Source organism: Cylas formicarius, unplaced genomic scaffold (genome assembly GCF_029955315.1).
Source record: "Cylas formicarius isolate icCylForm1 unplaced genomic scaffold, icCylForm1.1 PGA_scaffold_9__14_contigs__length_23061073, whole genome shotgun sequence".
Taxonomy (NCBI): domain Eukaryota; kingdom Metazoa; phylum Arthropoda; class Insecta; order Coleoptera; family Brentidae; genus Cylas; species Cylas formicarius.
The window spans coordinates 14,732,712-14,760,367 of record NW_026844365.1 but is presented as its reverse complement, the minus strand read 5'-3'; the positions used below and the strand labels follow the sequence as shown (position 1 = coordinate 14,760,367).

At 37.7% G+C, this 27,656-nt stretch overlaps 2 protein-coding genes across 5 annotated transcripts; both read left to right on the top strand.

The window, feature by feature from the left end:
• Window positions 1–375: 375 nt before the first annotated feature.
• Window positions 376–2,056, top strand: LOC132707309 (lipopolysaccharide-induced tumor necrosis factor-alpha factor-like). Of its 4 annotated transcripts, none has more exons than XM_060679106.1 (4): window positions 376–531; window positions 1,321–1,460; window positions 1,519–1,666; window positions 1,722–2,051. In XM_060679106.1, the coding sequence occupies exons 2-4, from the start codon at window positions 1,325–1,327 to the stop codon at window positions 1,822–1,824; spliced, it is 387 nt and encodes a 128-aa protein (XP_060535089.1). In that variant the 5' UTR covers window positions 376–531; window positions 1,321–1,324; the 3' UTR covers window positions 1,825–2,051. The 4 variants fall into 4 exon arrangements, with proteins under 4 accessions (XP_060535089.1, XP_060535091.1, XP_060535092.1 ...); XM_060679108.1 differs by lacking the exon at window positions 376–531 and adding an exon at window positions 549–643 and having other exon boundaries at window positions 1,722–2,056; XM_060679109.1 differs by lacking the exon at window positions 376–531 and adding an exon at window positions 624–648 and having other exon boundaries at window positions 1,722–2,056.
• A 1,202-nt stretch (window positions 2,057–3,258) lies between these two features.
• LOC132707606 (lipopolysaccharide-induced tumor necrosis factor-alpha factor homolog) lies at window positions 3,259–11,815 on the top strand. Its single transcript, XM_060679511.1, has 4 exons — window positions 3,259–3,378; window positions 4,069–4,155; window positions 11,339–11,480; window positions 11,566–11,815. Exons 2-4 carry the CDS (start codon window positions 4,071–4,073, stop codon window positions 11,666–11,668), a joined length of 330 nt encoding a protein of 109 aa, XP_060535494.1. The 5' UTR covers window positions 3,259–3,378; window positions 4,069–4,070; the 3' UTR covers window positions 11,669–11,815.
• Window positions 11,816–27,656: the final 15,841 nt, after the last annotated feature.

The window sequence follows — 27,656 nt, the reverse complement described above, 5'->3', positions numbered from 1 at the left end:
ACAATTGGATTTCAATTCATCCACTCAATATGAAATTTACTTCTCCACAATAAATTTTCCAGGAAATATTTTTTATCTTATCTTATCGCGACTAGCGGGTAATGAAACATGAGTCAATTGTGATAAAATAATTGGTCGGCCCCTAAACCAAAACGGCTAGAGCCGTACCACAAAACTAGTGCAATATCAGACCAGCGTAATATAAATGCTACATTCGTCGATCATTTTTGCTAAAGCTTTGGCAGATACTTTCAGTCTTTAGTTCCATCTTTCTTTCGCTTTCTCTACGCAACGTTTGCGATTGGCATGACGATTTTCGGCCAAAGACACTTAGGCCGGCCCTGTCGGTTTCACCGTTTACAGCGAATTTTATTCCCTGCAACACGGGCAACCAAATTATGATCCGGGGACAATACAGAAAACGATAACAATCTATGAACCGAAAAGACTGCGTTTTGTACGTTACTTGTTATCGTTTATTTTTTTTTAATTAGTAGTTACATTTCGTGTGGTGCGCGTATAAATCGTTAGGTGAGTATTTTGTTTTTATTTGTACCCTAATAGGCAAAGTTCATACTTTTACCAATTTAAATTTGTGTTATATAAAATTGACCGCTAATGCTATCAGTGCCAAAGAGTATAGGTAAAGTAAGCTTATTTTACATTAAGGGGTATTTATTCCATAGTATCACATAATATTTGAATTCCTTAATATTTTTTGTATGGCTTATCCGTAAGTTTCATATAAATTAAGCTTTGTCGTTTTAACAGGAGGTAGATAAAGGTACGTGCTGGAATTTACTAGACCAAAATTCCCAAACATTAAATTTAATTACTTTGTATATCAGATGTTTCGTGTGACGTATGCCGTTAACATAACTAACATTGTGAAATACCTGAGAATGTCCGAAAACATGTCGAAAGTATTCTGATTAAAACTAAAGGTAAAATGTTGCTGGTGCAATGTCTGGTCTTTGTTGAGTGAAAATATTTTCACTTTGTAGGATCGACATTATCAAATTTAAATGTAGGTATTATTTTTAACAATTTTTGAAATTTATTCCGTCAATCGATATTTTAGAGTGTTCTGTACAAAATGTAACCTGTAAATGTAAATGTAAATTTTAAGGAAACTTTAATAATAAAGAGATCTAAGTAATATGATCAATTCAATTTAATTCCAATATGATAGGTTGAACATTATTTTGTTAGATAAGATTTTTTAAATATCATAATAGTGTTTTAAAAAATGCCACTGGCAGTAATATATCACATGGACATAAATTTGCCACACTGAGCAATAGATTTTTGTGTTTGTAGAAATATGGCCAAAGACGCACCACCTCCATATTCTGAGACTGCTCCGCCACCAGGTCCCGGATTCGTAGCACCGCCACAACATGGCTATCCGCCACCGCCTCATCCAGGGTATGCTCCACCACCCACAGAACAGCATACTGGTAAGAAAAATCTTCACTTGATTTGATCCATTATTTCACATTACTTTTGGTTGCATAGTAATTATAACGCACACAACGACAACGGGTCTGGGACCCAGACCACATGGCATGAGGTGTCCATCTTGTCACGCAGATATTGTAACAACGGTAGAAACAGAACCCAATACCAAAACGCATTTAATTGCATTGTTGTTATGCATGTTTGTGTAAGTAGTGCAGTTGGCTAGGAGAAATATATTTCCCTCAATTGTTTCGTTTTAGTTGTTGGCCTTGTGTCTGCCTTCCGTATTGCATGGACACATGCCAAAGTCAGAAACACTACTGTCCAAACTGCCGGGCCTACTTGGGAAGTTATTCTGACTAACGGGTACAGAGAAGTGTTACATACCAAAATTTTGTATTTTATATTTTTGTTGTACTGAGTATGTTTATCCTTATCGCACCTTAGCCTTGCGATTACTATCCATTAAATATGGCTGTTGTAGGAGTAGTTTACAATATTAGCTGACTGATGAGTGGGTCATGTTGTTTTCCATTTTGGGTTACATTGTATTTTAAATGTATTGTATTTTTATTAAAATAAAAATCTATTAAATTATTTGTATTTTAATTGTTTTGATACTTAAACCTTTTGTTCTTTTGTAAATTTAGGTTACCATCGTAAACTTCACTTGAAAGGCATATTTACATGGTGGAGCAAAGTTCATAGCAAGTAATTTGTGTATTGCTGGTCGCATAGTGCGTCACACACATGGGGGGTCCAAAGCTTTTGATTTACAGTTCTTTGGATGATCGAAACTTTTGGCGCCATCTCTTGTTAAAGCGCAGCGCGACGACCCAAGTGTAGTTCGCGAGTAGTGCGATAGATTACGTAAGTATTCGGACTATTTGTTTCACGGCAAAGTGAAAATTTAATTCGTTTGGTAGGTTTCAACGCAATTCAATAAATTCTAATCGCACTTGCCACGCTTAACTGCTAGAGAAAATAGTACTTATTAATGCTGAATATGTCGAAGTGGTCAAAAAATTTGATATTGGAAATGGGAAAATAATTTAAGGCGGAAAATGTTTAAAAAAGCAAAACAAAAAAAGTAGCATATCGATATCTTTCTTCTTTTCCAAGTTGCAAAAAAGATATTTACACATTGTTCAGGCCTTCCCTAACCAACACGGCTGCTGACAGTTCGTCGATTCTATAGATCTCTTAAAATGTTAAGAAAGAACAAGAACCAAAGTGCAGGTTGGTTGGAAATTTAGAAGCATGCGCGAAAATTCCATAGCTGCCGTAGACTCATCAATGTTTCGGTCCTTACACCTCCTATGTTATCTGGTAAGTGTATGTAGATGTATATAATGAAATCCCATAATTTATCTTTGGAAACAAAAATAAGACTGTTGCGTTGTTATTTCTTCTCAGTCCTCTTGTTTGGGCTAGAAGGATGGACACTGACCAAACAAACTACTACTAGAAGATTGGATGCATTTGAACTATACAGAAGAATATTAAAAATTTTTTTAGATACAGAAAGTGACTCGCCAAACAGATCTACGAAGATTGACTAAACAACCGGAATTGATGGACCTGCAGTTTTGTACAAAGTAAATAGGATACTATTCTATTTTTTTAGTTTAATAAGTAAAATATTTTTTTTGTATTTTGTTGAATTGTGCTGGAAAATATAGACTTATTTATCACTAATCGTATTGAAAAATCCCCAAAGCAATTCTGGGAAAGATGTTATCAATTAATCGCGATAACGACGGTAATATCAAATATATAAACCGTAGGTAACTTTTGAAGAGAGGGAGTGGCATTGATTAGTGAGCTAGCGAATTGAAGTGCAAAACAAAGCTTTATTCTCCTAGGGGTTATTAAATTACGGTGAAAGAAATAAAAAAACAATTTTATTAACCATAAGTAAGTTTTACAAAACAATAATTAAAAAATTACTGAATATGTACGGTGTTGTATATAAAATAATCACACACAATAAAATAACGTCTTTAAGGTACAAATAAATCTAAACAACTTTTGTCTCAAGTTTATTTAAATATTTATGTATCTATTTATATTAGCGCCCATCGAGAATTCAAATTTTTCCAATTTCGCTTGAAATGTTTTTTTTTCAAACTGTATATTAACAGGTTTTTCAAATTTCACTACTAAATAAGTCATGGATTTCTAATTAGTCTATACATAATTATCAACTAATATTTTACTTCTTGAAATTCCTACCATATAGATTATTTTTAAGTTCTTTTTGTATAGTTTTGAGGTGTTGAAAAACTTTGTTGTCAGAAATACGAGACAAAGTAAACGATTTGTCACAAAATATTGTTCTCTCTTTTACTTGGCCTCTTGTAATGAAACACACGTATAGATCAAACATTTGTCGTGTTTTAAAAAATTTCGAAGTTTACACCCGAATCTCTTACGTCTCTAATACGTCAAAGTGAAAATGACAATTATTCCAGAAATAAACTTAGGACCTTTCTTTATTTTTTATTTTACTTATGGTCTCCTTTAGACGCAAAAGTCCGCCACAATACTGTAGCTACTTCTTGCAGTGACAGTTGGTTTGTTGATTTAAAGAAAATACATTTTCAGAGATGGAAACAAAAGGAAGACGCCCCCCATCTCCAGGTCAACAATCTGCTAGTTATCAGCCACCACCAGTGACCATTCAACCACAAAGTAAGACAGCCGTCAAATTCCTATTCGTAAAAACTTTCAGAACGGCTCCGAGTTTTGAAATTTTGGTTTGGGTCTTTGTACAATAGAGTAAAACTTTAGAACCATTCGAAAGTGGAAACGGTTTCCAAATTTCCAAAATAATGGAAACGGTAGCTAAGAACTTCGATCTTCAGTACTTTTTTTTGAAAATTTAACATCAAAATGGTAATTACAATAATAATAACTATAATAACATAATAATAATAATAATAGCAATGGTAATATATTTTTTAGAGCAGATTTGAGCTGTCTAATTGCATGTTTGTTGACTTTATGTTTATCTCAATTCGCTTTAAAATGGATAATCGATAACAGAAAATGCAGAATTTTCAAAAGTACCCGTACTTGAAAGACAGGTTGGCGTGTCTTTATTTATTTATTTTATATGTATTCAAATTTGAGAAGGAAATCGGGTGTTCTTCGTCTCCCCCAGAACTAGCCTAAACTTTCAAAAATTTGGGAGTTATCATATCGAAATAAATTAGAACTAAAAGTTCAAATTTTCACGAAATTATATATTATGACATGACAATTGTTTCGACAACACCGTGTCTTTTGATAAAGACACGGTGTTGTCGAAGCAATTGTCATGTCATAATATATAATTTCGTGAAAATCTGAACTTTTAGTTCTTATTTATTTTGATAAATGGATTTTCATCAAGTAAAAGCCACCTCAGTTTAAGTTATCATATCGACAATAATTGATTTACATGAATCATTGCCAGATTTTCTTAGTTTCGTTGAAAATTGTTTGATTTTCCTCAAAATTCAATTTTCATATAATGTTAAGGGTTGAATAACATTTTTCGGTAACTTCATAATTTTTTTGTTTTGGGTTAACCTTTTATTTTCGCGCTGTGTATACAACACCCCCACCATACCCAACCTTGGTTAAGCCGCGCGAAAAGACAGACTTGCGTGAGCGTCCGTAGTGCGAACCACGAAAAAACAAGCTCTCTTTTGTGACCGGTTCGCGAGAACCCCGCGCTGTGTTGTGGTCCTTACCACCCCCAACCCTCCAGAAAATACCCCTAAGAAGACCCGGCCGGGCAGACAACGACGCGGGAAACCATCAAGGTGGGTGATTAACCGTTTCGGGTGTTGTATGTCCTACCGTTTTCTTGCCGCTCTTTCTCGTTTAAATTTTGAGGGTGATTTACAACCACCTTCCCCCAACCCTTTACATATTGGTCCTTCGAGCCGGATCAGAATCAGTCTTTTGGATTTCACAAACTTTAGTAATTTAAATACATGTTCGCTATCGTGAACAGGTTAGCAAAAAACGTGTAAAGTTTGGAGCGCAAAAAAGCGGTTTCATAAAAAGTGTTTACCGTCGTTTCGAATTGCGGCCGTCTTTTTATTTGATTCGTTCTAAGCATATTTTCTGCGTGCTCAAATTCTTCTTCCTTTTAATTTACGTGGGTATTTTGTTTCGAGACTTAGGTGTGCATTTGTTTACAAAACGATTTACAATGTCGGAAATGGATAAATTTATTGCTAAGCGGGATTTAACACTTAGACGCTTTAACGATATATTGTCAGCGGGTCAGAAAGCTCGCGTTGAACCCGATGATGATGAAATTTTATGCAAATTCCAGTGCATGGTGGAGGATTTGCCGAGTTTAGTTAGCACTTTTGAGTCCTTGCAATTGGAAGTAGTCTCCTTAGCGAATGATTCGGAAAGAGATCGACAGTTTGCGGTTCAAGATCACTTTGATCAGTTGCATTATTCAATTCGATCTATTGCCAAGCGATTATTTGAGAAAGTGGAACTTAAGGCAGACTCTCCGGTACCATCTGTAGTTGGTCGAGAGTCGCAAAGAAATAGTAATCTCCGACTCCCCCGTATTATCATTCCGAAATTTGATGGCGAATTGAAAAATTGGCCTACATTTTTTGATATGTTTAACACGTTGATCCATAATAATTCTTCCCATTCAAACATTGAAAAATTTCAATTTTTAGTGTCTTATTTGGAAAAGGATGCTCTCAGTGTCGTGAAGAATTTGCCAATTGCCGACTATGAAGAGTGACTCGGTTGTTGAACTGAGGAGATTGCTTTCAACATTTTCAGAGAATCTTGCAGCTATCGATAAATTCGATATCGACTTGTGGGATTTTACAAAATTCAATTTGCTTTTAGAGAAACTCGACTCGACTCTCAAGACGAGGTTCGAACTCAAATTTTGTGATAAAGATATCCCAACTTTTCAAGATTTATGTGATTTTTTGGAACAGAATTGTAAAGCTTTAGAAAACTCTTTAGTTACCTCAAAAGGTATTACCCCTACCAAGAGGCTTGAGGTTTCGAAGCGAGTTTCAACCGATACACGTAGACCCACATCTATGATAGCGACGTCTACCCCTCCGAGTGCTGATGTGAGTTGCACCAGTAAGTGTTTATACTGCCCTATGGACTACCATCCTCTGACAAAGTGTGATTCCTTCCTATCTCTTGAGCCCCCTCAAAGGCATGTGTTCATCAAGCAACATCGTTTGTGCTTTAATTGCTTCGCGCGATCCCATGGTGTTGGAAGATGCCCCTCCAAGATTAATTGTCGTGTATGTGGCAAGCGCCACCATACTTTAGTGCATTTTGGAAATGCTACTACCCCTTCCCCGTCGAATGAAGCTCCCCCTGCTTCCGGCAATCAGGAAGGTATTATCCCTAGTCCGGTGACCATGATGACCAATCTCTCCTCTCAAAAGGTCGTGCTCTTTGCCACTTGCTTGGTGTCCGTTTCGGATAAATCTGGCAGACTTGTTACTTGTCGTGCACTGTTGGATTCAGCTAGTCAAGCCAGTTTTGTGACAGATTCCTTTGCGAAGAAATTGGAGCTTCCAAGGTCTCTCTCTCCGACACCAATTCAAGCCCTCAACCAAATGTCGACGTCTGCGTTAGGGAAGGTTGCCCTGAACGTGACCCCCTCCCAAAGAAAATCCCCTGCTCTCCATATAGAGGCTTTAGTTATTCCATCTATTTGTGATAAGGTACCCTAACCAGGTGATTGATAAGCAGAATCTAAAACATCTCAGGTCCCTACCCTTGGCTGATCCCCACTTCTGTGAACCCAACGAAATAGACGTGCTTTTAGGGGCAGAGGTTTACGGAGATATTTGTTTGCCTGGATTTAGAAAGGGACAGAACGGTGGCCCATGCGCTTTTCGGACCATCTTCGGATAGGTTGTCCTAGGAAAAGTGAATTTTTTAGAACCATCTTCTCCCTTTAGTTTTTATACCACTGTGAGTTCTGCTGTTGATGTTTCTTTGAAGAGATTTTGGGAACTTGAGTCCGTCCCTTCAAAGACCTTTATGTCTCCTGAAGACAAATTGTGTGAGGAGATCTTTCTCTCTACCCATTCCCGTGCCCCTTCAGGTAGATACGTCGTATCCTTACCCTTTAAGGATAAACACCCTTCACTTGGTGAATCTTACCCTCAAGCCCTTAGGCGATTCCAGTTGTTAGAGGCGCGTTTGGCCAAGAACCCAACTTTGCGATTAGCCTACAACGAGTTCTTGAGAGATTATTGGGAACAAGGTCACATGGCACTCGTTAGCGACCTGCCCCCCTCTCCCCAAGGTTACTACATTCCTCATCACGCCGTCTGGAAGCCACATAGCGAACCCCTTAAATTGCGTGTTGTGTTTGATGCTTCAGCCAAAACTTCCAACGGACGGTCTCTGAACGATCTTCTATTTACGGGTCCCAAGCTCCAACCCGACATTGGAGCCATTTTGCTCATCTTTCGACTGTACGGTGTGGTTTTCACCACCGATATTCGTCAGATGTATCGTCAAATCCTAGTGAGTGACGCCGACCACCTCTTTCAGCGGATTCTGTGGCGTTTTGATCCCCGCGAAGCAGTGCGAGAGTACGTCTTGTCAACGGTGGTCTATGGACTAAGTTGTAGCCCATACTTGGCTATTCGCGTGTTGCGTCAGCTTGCTAGGGACGAAGGAGCGCGTTACCCGTTAGCAGCCCGTCTCCTAGATTGCCAAACCTTCATCGACGACATTATCGGAGGAACAGACTCGTTGGAGGAAGCCCGTGAGTTGAGGGATGAATTAGTATCGCTGCTAAAATTGGGTGGTTTCGAGTTGCGCAAATGGGCGAGCAACTCCCCCGAGTTATTGAGTTCACTCCCCGCTTCACATCATCAACCCGTTTCCCTATGCGGAGACGACAATCCCAGTTTAAAGGTGTTGAGATTGCAGTGGTGTCCCTTACGGGATGTGTTCTCCTACCGCATCCAAGTAGCGGATAGGACGTGCACAAAAAGGAATATTTTGTCGCAAGTAGCCCAAATATACGATCCCCTAGGTTTTTTATCCCCGGTCGTGTTGACTGCCAAAATTCTCCTACAGAGGCTTTGGTCCCAGGGCGTCGATTGGGATGCACCTCCCCCCCGCGACATATTCGAAGATTGGAGTTCGTTTTCGTCTCAGCTGGACAGTCTTTCTGGGCTGACAATCCCTCGTCGGGTACTGCCTAGCAATGGCGTCCAGGTGGAGACGCACGGATTTTGTGACGCTTCGGAGTGCGGATACGGTGCAGCCGTGTATCTGCGAAGCGTCAGAGAGGGCCATATCTCTGTCACCCTTCTGTGTGCAAAGAATCGGGTAGCGCCTTTGAAGCGAGTGTCGATCCCCCGTCTGGAGTTGTGCTCAGCGTTGCTGCTCGCCCAACTCGTAGATTTCGTCCGATCCACTATAGCCTCTGAGTTGACTATCACGAGAGTATTCGCCTGGAGTGACTCCAAAATTGCGTTGTCTTGGATAAAGTCCTCTCCCCACAGATGGAAAACTTTTGTGGCCAATCGCGTGTCCCTCATTCAGGACATCATTTCCCCCAGTTCCTGGCATCACGTCGCCGGTTCATCCAACCCTGCTGACTGCGCATCCCGAGGGCTTTCCCCCGAGCAAATATTAATCCACCCCTCTTGGTTCTGTGGTCCCCCTTGGTTGCGTCTTCCGGTGGAAGAGTAGCCCACCTCCGACTTCACCCCCGGAGACGATCTGGAACTGGAACGTAAACCAGTGTTGACTTGTGTGTCCACCCCTTTAGTTGACTCGCTCGGAGAACTGTTAACCCGTTTCTCGTCGTTACGAAAAATTGAGAGGATCCTGGCTTATTGTTGTAGGTTTCTAAATAATTGTCGTACCCCCGTTCCCAAGCGAGCGCTTGATAATTTGTCTTTTGCGGACACGTACCACGCCCGCACGTTGCTCACAGGATACGTCCAACGTGAGGTGTTCTCCGGTTTGCTGAAGTGTCTTCGAAACGGTGAACTGTGCCCCAAACCTTTACGCTGCGTAGCGCCCTTTATCGACGAGCACGGTCTCATTCGAGTCGGTGGCAGACTCCGAGGTTCTGCGTTGTCTTTCGACGCAAAACATCCTCTTCTACTACCTCGAGACCATCGCTTTACCGAACTCGTGATCGAAAAGTTCCATAAGGAAAATTGCCACCCGGGCCCCCAATCGTTGTTGTACCAGATTTCACAACAATTCTGGATTTTGTCCGCCCGCAGAGCAATTCGTCACACCCTATCGCAGTGTTACCGATGCTTCCGTGTCCAACCTTCTTGTGTACAGCCATTCATGGCTGATTTACCCCCCGTTCGTGTATCGCAGGTCAAGCCATTCGCGCATACCGGTGTCGATTTCGCCGGTCCAATTTCCATTACCCTTGCGCGAAGGCGCGGCGCTAAGACTCAGAAGGCTTACATTTGCCTATTCGTTTGCATGGCTACCAAAGCCATCCATTTGGAATTGGCTTCTGAACTCAGCTCAGACGCATTCTTGGCCGCTTTTCGGCGCTTTGTCGCTCGCCGCGGGCGTTGTACTGACATGTATAGTGATCAGGGTAGAAATTTTGTCGGTGCTAACCGGTTGTTGGTACAGTATTGCCAGCAGTCCGCCGACCAGTGTGAGGTGCGCTGGCACTTTAACCCACCCTCCAGTCCTCACTTTGGAGGTCTTTGGGAGGCCGGCGTCAAGTCGGTAAAGACCCATTTGTTTCGTGTGATAGGCTCTCAAATCCTGACTTTCGAGGAAATGTCGACAGTGTTAACTCAGGTGGAATCCATACTGAATTCCCGCCCCTTATGTAGTTTGAGTTCCAACCCAAACGATTTGCATAGCCTTACTCCTGGGCATTTTCTGACCCTGGAGCCCCTATCTGCCCCTCCCGACGACCCTTTAGCTAATCTGAACACTAACAGACTCACTCGTTGGCAGCTCGTGCAGCAGTTGCATCAGCACTTCTGGGACAGATGGCATCGGGAATACCTCCACCAGCTGCAGCAACGGCACAAGTGGAACACCACGACTAACCCCCCAAAAGTTGGTCAATTGGTTTTAATTAAAGACGAGAACCTCCGTTAAAGTGGCTTCTGGGCCGCATCACGCGCTTGTACCCCAGTTCCGACAAGGAAATTCGCAAAGGCACTTTCGGTCGACCTTTGGTCAAATTATCTTTTGTCCCTAACTGTTAACCTGTTCAAGGGGCAACCGTGTATATAGTATAGGATAAGTTTATGGGAAAAATTTGGGAGGCCGGAATGTTAAGGGTTGAATAACATTTTTCGGTAACTTCATAATTTTTTTGTTTTGGGTTAACCTTTTATTTTCGCGCTGTGTATACAACACCCCCACCATACCCAACCTTGGTTAAGCCGCGCGAAAAGACAGACTTGCGTGAGCGTCCGCAGTGCGAACCACGAAAAAACAAGCTCTCTTTTGTGACCGGTTCGCGAGAACCCCGCGCTGTGTTGTGGTCCTTACCACCCCCAACCCTCCAGAAAATACCCCTAAGAAGACCCGGCCGGGCAGACGACGACGCAGGAAACCATCAAGGTGGGTGATTAACCGTTTCGGGTGTTGTATGTCCTACCGTTTTCTTGCCGCTCTTTCTCGTTTAAATTTTGAGGGTGATTTACAACCTCCTTCCCCCAACCCTTTACATATATTATTATTTTCATATAGTCTGCAAGTAACACTTACTGACGGGATACCGGGTGTTTTTAATAAATATTTGAACAATTTTCTAGCCGATATTTTCGAAATTTAACATTCATTCCAGTTTTAAGAAGAAATTTTGTTAAAATCAGTCGTTGAACAAAGAAAGATGCTTTCGCAGGTGCTGGTCCACAAGTAGCAGCTTTCGGTCCGAAACCGGCACAGACCAGATGTCCCTCATGTCACGCCGAGATTGTCACCAAAATTGTGAACAAGGCAAATACCAAAACCCACGCTATAGCACTCCTCATGTGCTGTTGTGTGTACGTATATATGACATTTACTTATATCTTTTCCTTTTTGTCGCAAAAAAATCGCTGTGGCGCGCTTTACTTTCTTATTTTGCAGATGTTGCCTGTGCGCCTGGCTGCCATACGTCTTGGACACGTGCCAAAGTCAGCAGCACTTTTGCCCAGAGTGCGGCACTTACTTGGGCACGCATTCCAATTGATCCCGATTGGAACTAAAGCCTCAATTAGGTTGCTACCTGTCCAGTATTACAAAATAAAGCGTTGTGCGATTTTTTCAGTTTCGTATATGTATGTTAACTAATGGGGTGGCGTAAGTGTTTCAACCCCGAATAAAACTCTTCCCAAAAACCAAAGCACTGTTCTATTTGACCACCTATTATAACATTGCCGGCTCTTCGGTCTATATCGTACTGCCGTTCGTTCTTGCGTAGCCGGAACAGCATGCCGCTCGTCCGTCCTGACTCAGCATACGTGACTTTTGGCGGCCATAGAAAAGATGTCGCTAACACGGGCATCCTGTTCTGAAAGTGTCGTCGCGCTATTTCTAAAATTTTAGAAACCAACAACAAAATGTTCGTAAATGCTACTATTTAAAGTTTAAATCATTACAAACAGACAACGGGATTGCTATTGAAACATGATGTATTTATTTTTTTTATTCGATAATGGGATTGCCATTATCTCTGTTTTGCACATTTTTGTTTAAAATAATGGGATTTCCATTATCCCTCTACTTAATAATGGGATTGCCATTATTAATTTTACTTTTTTTTTAATAATGGGATCGCCATTATTCTTCTACTTAATAATGGGATCGCCTTTATTAACTTCACTTTTTTTTTCAATAATGGGATTGCCATTATTCTTTTACTTAATAATGGGATTGCCATTATTACCCTTTTTTTAAATAATGGGATTGCCATTATTCTTCTACTTAATGATGGGATTGCCATTATTAACCTCTTTTTTTTTCAATAATGGGATTGCCATTATTAACCCTTTTTTTCATTAATGGTATTGCCATTATTCTTCTACTTAATAATGGGATTGCCATTATTAACCTCACTTAATAATGGGATTGTTATTATTAACCTCTTTTTTTTTAATAATGGGATTGCCATTATTCTTTTCACTTTTTTTTAACTTTAAATAAGGAATGAAAAAGTAAATAATCGTACGTTACCGACTTTTTGTGAATTCGAAGACGGCCATGTTGTTCATGAGCAGCTACAGTAGTCCACCGTCCTCGTTCTTGTAACGCATATCGGTCATTAGGTGGTACTGCACGTACAGTAAATGGTCCTCTGTGTTTCGGTTTCAATTTTCCTCCGCCGGCTAGCTGAGCAACTTCAACAGCCACAAGGCCCTAGAATCTCTGCAACGGTTTTGTCTCGATCAACAAAGTTATCACTCGGCAACGCGTCTAATAGAAATTGCTAAGTGGCCAGCAACCTCGGATTTCTACCATGATGTAACACCTTGGGCGTGTAACCTGTTACTGAATGGACTGTAGAATTTATATTATCTTCTATGGCAGGAACTACGACAGTCCATTTTTTTTCTTTCTCGGCAGTCAAAGTTGCCCGCATTAAATTAAACACAGTGCGCATGAGACGTTCGACTTGGGCATTCCCTCTCGAAACTCCAGTAGCAATGTTATGAAGTTCTACATTTCGCGCACTTAAAAAATTCCGGAACGTGATCGAAGTAAAAGCAGCTGCTCTGTCAGCAATTATCCTTTTCGGAGTTCCCAATTCATCAAAAACTGAGACTAATGCACAAATGGAATATTCCGACGTTTTCTTTGTAATTGGCATTAATCGGCAAACTAAAATTTGGGTACAGCTATTGGATCTTACTAATGAACCAGCATGGTGAATATGCCAAGTATGCAATATATCGTCTGGTTTTTGACCATGTTGCCAAAACCCTGATCTACGACCAGTGTGCGATTTTCCTAAGACACACGCTCTGCAATTTCTGATATACTTCTTTAAACATTGTCCCATTTTAGGCCAGAACAAATAAATCTTCTCGCATTTTTGTAATTCACTTTTCCCAGCCAATGTGCGACGATTCATCGTGATATGAACGCATTACTAGCAGACGCGCGCCACCAAGCACAAAACACTTCGAGGGATTTGTTTTTGTAACAACTACATTGTTCTTTATAGTATAATTGGAATCACTATCGGGGTTTTCCAACATTGAGCAGCAAAATGGATCATTGTTTTGGAATTCCTTTAAGAGCACTTTCATTTGCTGAAGGGGTACGGCTTAAATAGTCCAAGTGAGCCATTTTCTTTCTGGGTCTGTATTCAATCTTATAATCATAATCCTGCAATTTGACCCACCAACGTGCAACACGGGGATGTAAGTCTTTCTTAAGAGCAGTAGCGCACACTGCGTTACAGTCTGCATAAATTGTGAATTGTACACCGTAGAGATAAACTCTAACTAACTAATCCAATCGAACTAGCATCCGTATGCAGCTCACAAGGTAGATCCGGATTGTAAATTCGTATCACCGGTGAATCGGTCAGTTTATTTAATATTAACTGCCTTGCTTTTTCACACTCAGGAGACCAGTGAAATTCAAAATCTTTTCGTAACAAAGCCGTTATTGGCGCGGCTAATACTGAGAATCGTCCCATAAACTGCCTAACACTTTTGGCGTTTGTCGGAACAGGCGCTTGAATCAAGGCATTTATTTTACGCTGACTGGGTCGCACTGATCCGGCACTTAAAATAACACCAAGATATTCAGTCTCTCGGGCCAGAAACTTGCATTTTTCATAGTTCAAAGCAAACCCATTGGTAGATGGTGCATTAAGTACATATTCCAGGTTTTGCAGTCCCTCTTCAATACTTTTTGAAGGCACTAGTATATCATCAAGATAAACAAAGGCTTTCGTTCCCTTTAAATTACCCGATGCATTATCAATGGCTCGTTTATATATAGCTGGAGCATTGACATAGCCAAATGGCATACGGTTAAACTCATAATAACCATCCGGTGTGACAAATGCCGTGATATGTTTTGATCGTTCCTCAATTTGCATTTGATAGAAGCCGGATTTCATATCTAGTGTAGTGAAGTATTTGGCATGGCAGAGAGCATTGATCTGATCTTGAATATGCGGCAGCGGCTATCTTTCTCTGACGACTCTCTTGTGATACTAGCACTATCAGGCTTGCATATTCTGAGCGACTTTCACGAATTATACCGGCACTTAAAACGTCATTAACTATTGTCTTAACTTGAAGTCTTTCTTGATATGCTAACCTACGAGGTCGATACGCCACTGGATTAGTGTCCTTTAAGTTTATTGTCATAATCTTGTCGCTAGTTTTATTTTTGTAAAACAATAAAAGACTTGCTATTATTAATTTCAAATCCTGTTTTAAGTCAGGTTGATTAATCACAACTTTATCCACACTTTTTAAGTCATTACGTTCGAAATATTGAGCAGGTTATGGTGCAATTCGAGCCCAAAATTGTTTTTTTTTTCCGATTTGTAAACAAGGTCGACTGATGACATCCCATCCAATAATTAGGTCAGTGTTCCCTGGCGTAATAATATCTGGTACGATTGCACAAGTAATATTCAAACTCAACGTCGGCATAACAGTGATTAATTTACAAACACCAATAGCATAAACAATTTGGGTCCCAAATAAAATAAGATTGACAACTATAGTTTTAGTATTTAAGTGATTTATCTTGGCTCATCTAGTAAAAATTCAGTCATCCATACTGTTTGCTTTATCAATGCCAAAATTAAGCTAAAAATCGAAAAAAGTATTTAGAACATGGAGAAAAAGAATAATAATTAAAAAAATATCATTTTCTAATTAATTCAAAGGTAGAAATGTAAAAAAAACAGGTTTATTTTTTTTATAGTAGTTTTTTATGTAACATTATATTTCTTAAGAGCTTTTGATGTGTGATCAGTGATGTTTTGAATGTAAGGAAGGACAACCGTGCCAAGGTTATGGTGAAGTCACTAACGCAACGCTTGATATCTCTAATGTGGAAATTATTAGAGAGGAGAGCAAAATTTTAATTCTGGGTTCAGTGAATCGGATTGAGATAGTTTTACGCCTCTGTAAACAAGAGAGTTGATAACCGACAATATTCGTAAGACTCGGCGAAAACGACCTGGGAAAAAAAACCGATATGGAGGTTTTATCAAGTGGGTGTCGAGTTACATCGGGCGCGCTAAGGACCCAAGAGGAAAGATAGGGCAGTTGGCATTTAACACTCTCTGCAGACATTTCTTTTTCCGTTAGTCTAAAAACTCGATAGTTTTATATTTTGTATTTTACATTTTAATAAATCCCAAGTGTTCAAACGAGTATTCTACTTTAAAAACACCTTGATTACAATCATCAACGTAGCCTTTCTATAATTTTGGTTTCCTCTCAAAGATTCTATAAATACATTCGCGAGTTTTGAATTAAGTTATTTGGTGCAGCTTCTCGGATTTTAATATATCTGAAATTTTGTTTGAAAGTTTGAGGAATAAATACTTTAGTAAAGAAGGATTCTGCGTCGAAACTAACCAGAATATCGTATGTATTTAATGTAATGGTTTCTAATTGTTGAATGAAATGCAACGTATTGATTACGAAACCATCAGTTTTCACTGTGATGGGTTTTGATATAGAAACTCGATATTTTGCTGGGGAAAATGTTGGGAGAACCAATTGATTCTGAAAATAAGTAGAAGGGGTAATCCTAATTTGTGAATCTTAGGGAATCCGTGGAGACCAGAACTTTTAGTGTCATGAGGGGTGACGGACTTCGTCGCAGCTTCTGATAGAGAACATAGAGATAGTTACGGACTAAGTAATGCGTTCTCTTGTGTTCATAACCATCGCAGCATTTTCTGCTGCTTTTATAATTACGATGTCGGGATTAGATTTTAGAAATTTCAGAGCAATGAGTTCGGCCTTTAATTGCTTTTAAATTGTTTTCCCCTTTTGGGATAACACGTGGGGCAAAGACGATTTCTCCGTCTTAGAAAGTTGGTGCGATGATACATTTATAACTGTGTTTGCTCGTTGAGAAGTTTGATGGTTTCACTAGTATTGATGTTCGTTTTTTAAATTTTTGAATGTGATTCTTGTGATTGCTATGAATCGGTATCGAACTCGGATGGGGACAAGATGTAAGCATTTCAAAATGTAAAGACCCAGAGTCTTATTAATTTGGTCTTTGCGAGTATTATGAATTCTTTCTCAACTCTATATTTAAGACAGGAATAACGTTGTGGTCTCTACAGACTATCAAAAAGTCGGTGTTCAAAGTAATAACGTAATAAAAAATAGATTCACCTAATTTTGTTTTAATGACTTTATTTAGGCATATGCTTTTTGGGGTGGTTTTGCTTAGTTATACCAGTCTTATTATTAGGAAAATTGTTTTAAAAATTCCAAAACACATGGTTAACTATGCGGCGCCACCAACTGCTGAAAGCTGCACTCTACCTATGACGCCGTGGGCTCCCTGAATTAGTTTCGCCGCTAAGCAACAGATGGCGTGAAGCTGAAATTTCTAAAATTCCCATCAGCATCTGCATATTTCGTGTCCAAATAAAAGCCAACATTTAATGGACATTGAAGCAAGCATCACAGCAATAACACAAAACCTATTCAGCATCTTACGTTATAAATTTATCCATGGTTAATGGAAGCATCCAAAATCGCGGCTGCATGGTCCTTAAAGTGGCTGGTAATATTTATTCTTAATTACTTAAAATTCGTCCGCACGGATGCCAATGCGGCGCTTTGGCATGACCCCCTTTCTTTCCTATGATGTAATCCAACGACCCACATTTTAATGCGTGTGGGTACCGGGAAAGATAAGTTTGCACGACAAGCGTTAAACATAATAAATAAAACATTCTTTCTCAGCAACAATGTTTTTTTGTTAAATGGTGTAGGGAAAGAACGTCGAACCTGAAAATTCTGATCCCGGAGTATGCAACCGGTTATACGCTTGCGTATTTTTCATCGCTTGTGAAGAAATGGTTTACTTTGCTAATGATTTGTTCGTGGATAAAAAAGCTGATGTCTTGACAACCTTGAATAGAATAGGGAGGGAATTTAAAAAAAAATGCTTCTGAATAAAAATTTTATATCGCATATAGTTAGATGGGTATCGTAGTTTTCACATAAGTTACATTAAGATTATTTAGAAATTAGAGTGAACACGTTTAAATTGAATAAATAGTATTTCTTACATAATGTTTGACCTTAACTGTCACTGTCTATTGCAGTGCCCTCTAGTGTAAAATGTTAAAAACTGCAATTTTTTAGTGTTTTGCTGTGTTATTCTTGTCTTTTCCGATCTAACCGAGCGTCGTGCAAGCTGTCTACGCCCGGTCGTTCTACCATCCTTATGTTTCTGACGCTCCCAACCTCCGTTGAACAAAAGGCATTCAATTCGATGGCATAACTCTTTGTTTGACCCCTTTTCGACGATTTGCTCCGCGTTGCCTAGTATTTCACATCAGTGCGGCGCCTCTAACGATCGAAATGCGAAGTCGTAAATTCCGTGTAAGATATTTTGCCTGTTTACTTCTTCGTATTAGGAAGGTGCCGAAAATACTCTGTGTGTGAACACTTTAGAAGTATAAGAATGTTGGTTATTTTAAAAAGTCCTGATCCGTAAATGAAATGAATGGGCTTTTTTATCAACGTACTTTTGAACTGAAATTAAATCATCATGTTTAAAGATGTGTAAGAACTGAATCAAATATTATGTGACATGTTCATGGGTATTATATATTACCTTTAAGTTAGTTTTTATTGTTATTGAGTACATCCACTTTTCGATGATACACTCACTGTTTTACTATTTTTCACAAATCTCAACGGTCTGGATCAGGTTATTTTATAGTTAATTTTATAAAGTTATAAGATCTGCAAATATAAATCTCGAAAACAAAAATGCCAGTCCGAGACATGAAACAAAGTTTTAAGTTATTGACGAATTCTTATCCTAAGATCCACAGTACCACACCACACGAATGTATAATAATAAGTAAGATAGGTTATGATAAAAAATGTGTCACGGTAGATAAGCCTAAACGTTTCTAAAACATAATGCTTAGGTATGCTGTAATTTTTTGGATTGGGTTGGTTGTAGTTCAAAAAATTTAAATTTATCAATTGTACATCTTTAAATACACATTATTTTTGCATAAAAACAAAAAAGTGAATTCCTTGCCGTTGCACATTAAATTTTATTCTGAAATATTTATCTTAGTGATATTATTTATTAGTATTTTTAAAATGTATGCTGTGTTCTTGATATAAAAGCACTTTAAGGATATAAAACTGTTATTCGTGTAACACATCGTCTCGAGCAGCAGCCGTGCTGCCCTTTTAATATCAAATGTTGTAAGTATGGTATCTAAATATCTACACTTCGCAACAAAATTAACGCATGTTTTGCAAAATAAGAAAATCTAATTGAAGAAAATGGGAGTTAATGGTTTAAAATTATGATTTTGTGGTGTCTGTGAAAGTTAATTTCGATACATTTCCTAAAAAATTGAATTCTTTATATTTCTATTAGTTCGTTATTGTATGCTTGTAATTGTAAGTTTGAACCCTATCAACAACCGCGTGAAATGAGAAATCTTTCTCCTGAAGAATGTGCAGTTTCACTTGTGGAAACAGGCATAGCACAAGTTCGACATTCAGAGCGCTGGTACGGTATCGAAAAACTGGCTGAATCCAAAGAAGACCTGGATAAGGACCCATAAGCACTGTACTCAAGTAGGTGTGCGTGTAGAGTGCGGAGAAAACTAGCAGAAAACGACGTTGCTCCCTATAGGGCTGCAACTGGTCCCCTACTATCCGTAATTTAATGAAAATGCACGCCCCACGTAGCTGGGGTAATGCAAAACTAAAACACTGCCTCCAGGAAGTGGAACTTGGAACTTCAGCTTGACCAGCGCGAAGTCCCCATTAATGGAAGGACATCGTCGACAGCTTAGAGCCTTACGGGCGATTAGAAACTTAAATGAATTGCCATTGAACCTAGCAAGTGGTAGCAATAGGCGATATTAGATTTAACAGTTGTTAACAGATTGAAGAATAACATTTTTGTTAATTCTTCAGAAAAACTTGATACTGTATAATTTACAAATCTTCTAGATACCTCCTGCATCGGTTGTTCTTAAATCAAATTTGCTGACGTTGACTTCTTGAGAGCTTAATTGAAACTGACTCGCATTCTACTCTGTACCTGATTACATATTGTCTGAGGCGGCCAAAGTTAAAAAAAAACCTCAGTCGTGGTTAAAATTTTTTGGTTACTTAGAAATTTCTATGGATTTTCGGGTTTTTCTTTGGTAGAAGAATAAGATTTGATGTTCGGTTTCATGATTGTGTTCGTCAACTACTGATGAGTTCGTAGTCTTAAGGCTCCTTCCTTCATGTTATTTTAGACTAGTTAATATTTTTCGCCCTGTATCTCCAATGTATTCTTTGCCGCATGTCATCTCCTGGTATCTCAAACGTGATAAATCTGGTTTTAACTTTTGATATGTGGTGAGTGATATTTTGAATGCAAGGAACGACAACACTGACAAATGTGGGGTTTGTTTTCGGAATCATTGTTAATATCTCTAATGTGAAGATTATTAGAGAGAAGAGCAAATGTAAGATGTTTCAATTCTGGATTCAGTGACTTCGGTTAAGATGGATTTACGATTCTGTAAAAAGGAGAGTTGATAACTGATGTTTTTTTGGGTCGGATGCTGATGTGTGCATAGGTTTTTTGAAAACAGAATGACCTAATGTTAGGTCTAATTTTCTATTGAAAAGAATATCTAAGAATGGGAGATTATTATTAGTTTCCAATTCAATGGTAAAACGTATGTTAGGTGTGTTTCAAGTTTAAATGGCTAAGAAAATCTCGGAGGGATTCTTGACCATGAGGCCAAATAACAAAAGTACCATCAAAGAAGCGTGTCCATAATTTTGGTTTTAGATGGAAGGTGTCGAGATCTTTCTGCTCAAAGGCTTGATGACTGGTGATAATGGAGAACCCATAGCTGTTCCCCACGTTTGTTCATAAATTTTACTGTTTTAAGGAAAATATATTCCAGGCAAGCATTTCTCAATCAAGATGGGAAGATTTGTTTCCAGATTCTCGGATAGAAATACAAATTGATGTGCTCGTTAATAAAGAAACTTAAGAATGTTATCCATGAAATAACTTGCGAGAGTGCAAAAAATAGTAGATTAAGTTTAATTAAATTGACCGTTTTTTTAGAAAAAGATACGAACCTAAAGACACCTGACGACAATTTTCGCTTCTACAATATAATCATAACGATCACACAATTACATACAACTAATCTAAGTTTCTCGAATAGAGCAAAATTAAATACTTATTTCTTGACGAGCGATTCACCGGCTATATTTACAAGGAAATAATTAACACTCAACTTAACGTATAAAGATTCATATTAATGCACACTGATTCACATAATATGGAACAAGGTGCGACGGAGGAAATGAGAAATGGTGACACCTGGCCGTCGTCGTTGCCATGGCGATGCCCAACTCGCAGTAAGCTGTGACGACACCGTAGGCGTAGTGTGTGAACATACCTACTAATATGTTATGACAAATATATGCCCATATTAAAGGGTTCGCAAGCTTTAACCGATCTTTAAGTTGGGTAAATTAAAGCGTATAACTAGAGTATAATTAGGAAACCGTGAAACAATACGCAAATATAAAGATATTTTTACGTTAGTATCAGTCAGAGCAGTTGCGCAGTTACCCACATATAGTGACGTAATCAAACATAATCCGTATGTCTTAGCTCTATTGCTAAGATTTTTAGAAAACTGGCAAACCAAATTCCTGTGTCAATTTACGACATGCAGTAATGCTAGATAAAGGTGTCATGCTATGACGTAACTGCAAAATTGCTCTGACTGGACTTTATCTCTCTTGTGGTCTAGCATTTCTTTTCTTGTCGCTTGTCAAAATCGATTACATCGAATTTGTCTACGCTTATTATTAAAATTCTGAAACTTGGTTCCTTTTTTACTCTCTAAGGGCCACATAACATATTTAACAATGGCTTCTCCCCGGCGTCGGGGGTCATTTTTTTCTCAACTGTCACCTGTTTTTTGGACATCGCTATGAGACAGTGTAAGTGCCTGAAAATTGTTATCGATTTTGTATTTCGTGGAGATATAGACTTGGTTCCCTAATGGGTCCAAGAAAAACATCCTATTTCTTGAACCACACGGGTGAGACCTTGGGACAAAAACTTGTCCATGATGTGCTAAAAGTCTACAGGGTGTGCCGGTTATGGTAAAAAAAAAGAAAATTGAGTTACTCATACAAATAAAATTGACCGTAATTAAAGATTCGCTTAACGGTTTCTTTCATTTTGTTATTTAGGCCGTATTGACGGCCTAAATAACAACTTTTGTTTATAAAAGTTTGTGCATAACACACAGGGTGTGCAAGGTACGCCGTGCTATGCTAAAATGTATAAAATGTGTCCAAAATTTGCTTGACATTTGGCAGAGGGGTGAAAATCTACCTTGGCATGTATCCTATAAAAGCTGGGCACCCTCAAACTTTGGCAATTATATTTTTGAAAATTTTTAAGAATTATTTTCAGTTTCAATAAATTTCGTTTTCGAAAACCATGTACCCGATCAAGAAAAAATGAATGCGGGAGATTTTATATCGCCAAAATTTTTGAGATATACAGTCGGTTATAGGCAAAAAGCTAAAAGTACAGGAAAATTACCTTTTTTCTTGAAAAGAAAAAACGTACAAAATGGAGCGGTTTGGTTTAGGCATATCGAGAGCCACAAATTTCTTATTTGCACTTTCCGTCTATCATACAGGGTGCGCAAGATATTTGAAAAAGACGGTTACTGGTACAAATTTTTATAATTACCAAAGTTTAACATGACATTCATTTAAGGTTGATTATATACTCTAAATGACCATTTTCTTTTTATTTTATGATTTCTATTAGTAAAAGAATATTTAGTGAAACATAAGCGTTGTTTACATAACATGTTGTCCTATGTACGATTCCGATTACGATTCCAAGCATTCGATTGAAATTCGGGTGCACGCGTCTCCGAGGCTTAGAAAGGATGTACCGAAAAAAAGATCCCAAATATAAAATTAATGTCGGCTGCAGAGACAAGCAGGTAGAAAGTGGGTGGAAGTAGAGAATTAACAGATGGGATCCGAATCCTGATTGGCCCGCAGAGGGGTCGGGTATCAATAAAATCAACCCCGAAAAAGGTCGAGCTCCATTGGGCACCGGCAAAGGAGCACTATGGCCAAATTGGCCCTGGTTAGATAAAAGTGCGACGTTTTATGTGAACGATGCGTCGGGGACCGCCCGTAGGGCATTATAGGTTTTCAGACATTGTATAATTATTGGTTCCGTTTCTGTCGACGGGCTGTGTAGGAAAAGAGATATACTAACGACATACATTTTTGTGACTTTTGATTATTTTTTAAGTAACAATATAGATTTTCTTAATAGTAGAGGTAGTTTTCTTATATAACTCATTAAAATGGTAAATGGAAAAGTTGTAAAAATTGTTGGAATGCACAATTTGAAATTATTTTAAAGTATACAGGGTGGCTTGACTAATGAAACAAAATTGTTGTTTTAAAATCCTTCAACTTCTTTTTAATAATAATACGTACTCAAACCCAATAGTTTTCAAATATTTTAATTTTTCGAATATATCTGGATCATTTTAAATTGAAAAGTGTGGATTTTTTTAAATGGCACACCATACATCTATATTATCATTTTTCCTGTAAGGTCTTACAGAAATTAACTATTCTTTTTGTGCAAGTCTATTAGTTGGCTGTGACAAAATGACATTGTTAAATGTTTACCTGGCAATTGAGTAAATAAATTGATACAATTTATTACAGTGTCAGTAAATAAAAAAAAACAAAGTACGGATTTTTCTAAGGCTCAATTAATTGATATGATATCATCTACCATTAGAAAACACAACTGTCACCCTTTCCATATGGAACTACACTACAATACAAATACAGATAATTTGTAATAACTAACATTATAGGAATAATCTTAGACACAAAAAGCGTTAATATTAGTATAAAAGTATTAAAAATAGGTATATGAAATCCTTAATAAAAGTTGTAGGTTTTTGTAAGATCTTGCAGAATAAATAATGATATATATGGTGTGTCATTTAAGAAAATCGAGATTTTTCAATTTAAAATGATTCATTTAATTTGAATACCTTGTGGTATCTAATTTCAAATATGAGTGATCTCTTCAAGTGTTTAAACTGGTATTTTTTAAGAAAAATTAAAATATTAGATTTAGGTATAAAACAGAAAAATAGAAAAAAAAGGAATTCCAAAACGAATTCAAAACAAAATTTAAAAATATGGTGTTCCGTATACAAAATATATGTTTTATTCATCACGCTTTTTTGAGACACCCTGCATAGTTTAAAATAGTTTTAAATTGTGCATGCTAAGAGTCTTTACATCTTTTGTATTTGCCATTTTCTCATAACCTTCGAAACCAAATCATTGACTCACCCTGTACAAGTGTCTGGTTATTTAAAGCTAACAAATTTAAGGTTGGTTGAAAATTTAGGTATTCCTGTACAGTGTAAGATCTAATTTCCTAAATTTATTGCTATTAATTTATTCAAGCTTGAATATTATCTAGAAGTCTGAAAGAGAGAAATCATGTAAACTTTGCTAATAATTCCTCCTAATTATACTTATTTGTGTAACGACAATCTGTTTAATAACTGATTAAAAGAGTAAGACATCTAGTTTGTACTTTATTCTATTGAAAGCGCAATACTAATAATATTTAAACTAAACTGACATGTGATGTTTGTAACACTCCGTATGGAATAAAAATGAATCTAAATTGCCTAAAAATTAGTTTTCACGGAATGTCTAGATTCTGAAAAAGTGTGTACATATGGAAACGTACTAGCACTGCCCCAATCTTCCTAAATTACACAATTTACTATTTAGGAACGTGTAATTTTTTATAATAAGTGCGGACTAGCGTGAAGAGGTGCTGGCGCAATCAAAAATGTGAAAGTAGGACATATTAATGGGCCTGATAGATGAGAATTTTGTGTGTGACCGTGAATAATAGTTAATATTGCTATAACATTCATTACAGAAACGTTCGAGCAGCAGCATCCCAGGTGACACATTTTTCTTACTTAGAAAGCACATTGCTTATAACTTTTTGTAACTTCAGTTATAGATAATTGAAAAAACTTTAGCAGCGGATGGCAGTGTTGCCTTCGCTTTTCCTGTTCGCTATATTATCATCTTTTATTTTAGCTTCGGGATTGAAATACTAACAGCACCTTCAATCTTCAATGCCACTTAGAGAAAAGCCTTTCTCCATTTTCTCATTATTTTCCGCAGTGTCGTCGGTATTTTCTGTGATTTATCTTTCAAGCAGTCCTACACGCATACCTAGGTATGTAAAGATAGAGAAGTTCTAATGCAAGTTATTATAAAAGTCATAATTCGTGGTTATAGACATCTTGCTTTCAGGTAATTAATAAAATATTGTTTATTGATTGATTATATTGTGTAAGAGAAAAGATTTAAGTTAGATTGGCAAAATTCGGACGAAAGAATGGAATATCACACTCTTACAAAAGAGTGCCTTTCGGCATTATTTGGCAATTTCAACTAAATGTTTTATACCGGATGACACAAGAAAGTGGGAACAGCCTATAACTTTCAAACGGCTTGAGAAACTGATTTGAAATTTGGAAGAATTAATATAGGGTGAATGTCCATTTTTTTGACAATATGTAGTTAATAATTGCACTTCCGGTTTGAGAGGAAACGACAGTAACTCTGGAATTTTAAATGGCAGAACCTATATTTTTTTGCATTTTTGGATTCAGGAGATCATTCTACATTGTTTTTTTAATTTTTTATTTAATATGTGAAAATTGTGTCCAGGATGCTGGGACCATAAATGCTATTGTAAATGAAACTTTTCTTTACTTGTCTAATGGCAAATAGCATTTAATGTAATGAACTATTCATTTTTTATAATAACCTAGTTTTATATATCAATAGAAACAAAGCCACCTAAGTAATATTTTTTAACGGATTTTGAAAATTCTGGTGTCAAGATGTTGCAAAAAAAGTACTGGTTTTAAAAAGTTTTTATTTTCACTAGGGTGCAACTTGAAAAAAACTAGGTTATCCCAAAAATTAATAGTCCATTACATTAAATGCTATTTGCCATTAGACAAGTGATCCGATAAATAGTATGTATGATAGTCACAGCCTCCCAGACACAATTTTCCAAAATTAAATAAACATTTAAAAAAGAAAAAAAAACATCCTATCCTAGGTAGAATGATCAGCGAAAATTACTGTGGTTTGCGCTCAAACCGGACATCGTACATTCAGCCTATATTAGCCCTTCCAACTTTCAAATCGCTATCTCCAGCCGTTTAAAAGTTTAGAGTTCCTGTGTCACCCGGTATAGCTATAAGTCGTCAGTCCTCTTTCGACAAGCTAACGTAGTCGTGAACAGATCAACTGATTTTTCAGAAATCGAGCATGTGTGGGATATGGGAGCACTTACGCGCGATTTTCGCGTTCTCTAGAGAGCCTGTTTTAGTGTGTTATATTTCGGGGTCGCCCCGTATATTTTTAAACGTTTGAATGTTAAATTTCCATCGTGATACGAATTAACAAGAAGCTAACTGCAGTTGTACGCCAGCGTTGCCCTGTCAACTTTATATACAGGGCATTGAACTTTTCTGTTCCAATTGAAGGCTCTCGGATCGCGCGGTTTTGTGTTTTATTACTTACTGCCAGGTACTTTCACCTCTTATTCCGGTACACTTTTTTGGTATTACGCGTTGCTTAATGCTTGGTCATGACGTTACGTACAGGGTGGTGCAGGCTCGCTACGGTAGACAATATTACCTTTGCATTTGTCGAAAGAATGTGTGTAGATATTCTGATATATTTTAATTATTATAATTGCATCAACAATATTACGCCAAAACTAGCAAAAAGCTTTTATACATGGCAGCCATCCAGATACTGTCAAGCCTCAATATTTGATAGTATATACCAAGCTAAATTTAAACTATTTTATGTATACAGTGGACTTAAATGAAGGAAAGGAAAGGGATGTATAATATTAAACACATAAATACGGTAAAATCATTTTATTTCGTTGTACTTGCGATGAAAACAAACTTATAATGCTATTGAGGCTGTAAGAAGGCTTCTTCTACTTTATCAGGTACGGCGAAAGAGTTTCTGGTTCACTGAACGCATTGTCCCATGTTACCATGGACTATAATATGCATATTAACCCATTCCGAAGTGTGGAAATAATTTTAAATATGGTGACGACCATGGAGTTTATGGGATTTAACTGCAGAGATAACAGTGAAGAGATAAAGATATTTTTGAACACCCTGTATATGACCCACTCGGACACGAAACTTGTTAGTTCGGTTCCTGTGTCGTTAAAAATACATTAGCGTCAATATTAATTCAATGCCCCTAATGAATATTAGTTTATTTCTAAGACTCCATTATCGACTTTTCCGTACACTCACCAAGCGTGGAGGGCAAAAGCGGGAATACGTGTTTTCTACAAATCAATGTACTGACCCAGTTCGATATACACTTCGTTTTGTTTGTTGGTTTGTTGTTAAGAGAATTTTCAGGAAGAAGCGACTAACTTTAATTCGCAAAATTAAAGCACATTCATATTGCTCTTATCTCTATTCGAAAATGAGCAGTTGGTTGCCAGCGTCAAAAACGACTAATTTTTATACAGACTGTCCGGACATAACGTCGAAATATTATATAGATCTAAATAATAAAAAATAACCTATTACCAAAGTTGCTAGATGCCTTTACATGGAATTGATTTTTCTAAACTCTTTCGCTCTATGTCTTTCTCTCTCTTTCAACCTTGCATTCTGATTCGATTATAAAATCGAGATATACACGGTGTTTCAATTTCTTATTCTTAAGGTAAATAGATTATTTTAAAAAATACTGCCTTTGATTGGGTCATGAAACTTACAACTGACAAAATTTGAGTGCCCAATATTTTAATTGATGACTTTAAATAAAGATAAAATA

Coding starts and splice junctions, on each gene's coding strand:
- LOC132707309 (XM_060679108.1), top strand. CDS start 1,325: ATGGCCAAAGACGCACCACCTCCATATTCTGAGACTGCTCCGCCACCA. Junction 1,461..1,518: donor ACCCACAGAACAGCATACTG/GTAAGAAAAATC, acceptor TTGGTTGCATAG/TAATTATAACGCACACAACG. Junction 1,667..1,721: donor TTGTTGTTATGCATGTTTGT/GTAAGTAGTGCA, acceptor GTTTCGTTTTAG/TTGTTGGCCTTGTGTCTGCC.
- LOC132707606 (XM_060679511.1), top strand. CDS start 4,071: ATGGAAACAAAAGGAAGACGCCCCCCATCTCCAGGTCAACAATCTGCT. Junction 4,156..11,338: donor AGTGACCATTCAACCACAAA/GTAAGACAGCCG, acceptor ATGCTTTCGCAG/GTGCTGGTCCACAAGTAGCA. Junction 11,481..11,565: donor CTCCTCATGTGCTGTTGTGT/GTACGTATATAT, acceptor CTTATTTTGCAG/ATGTTGCCTGTGCGCCTGGC.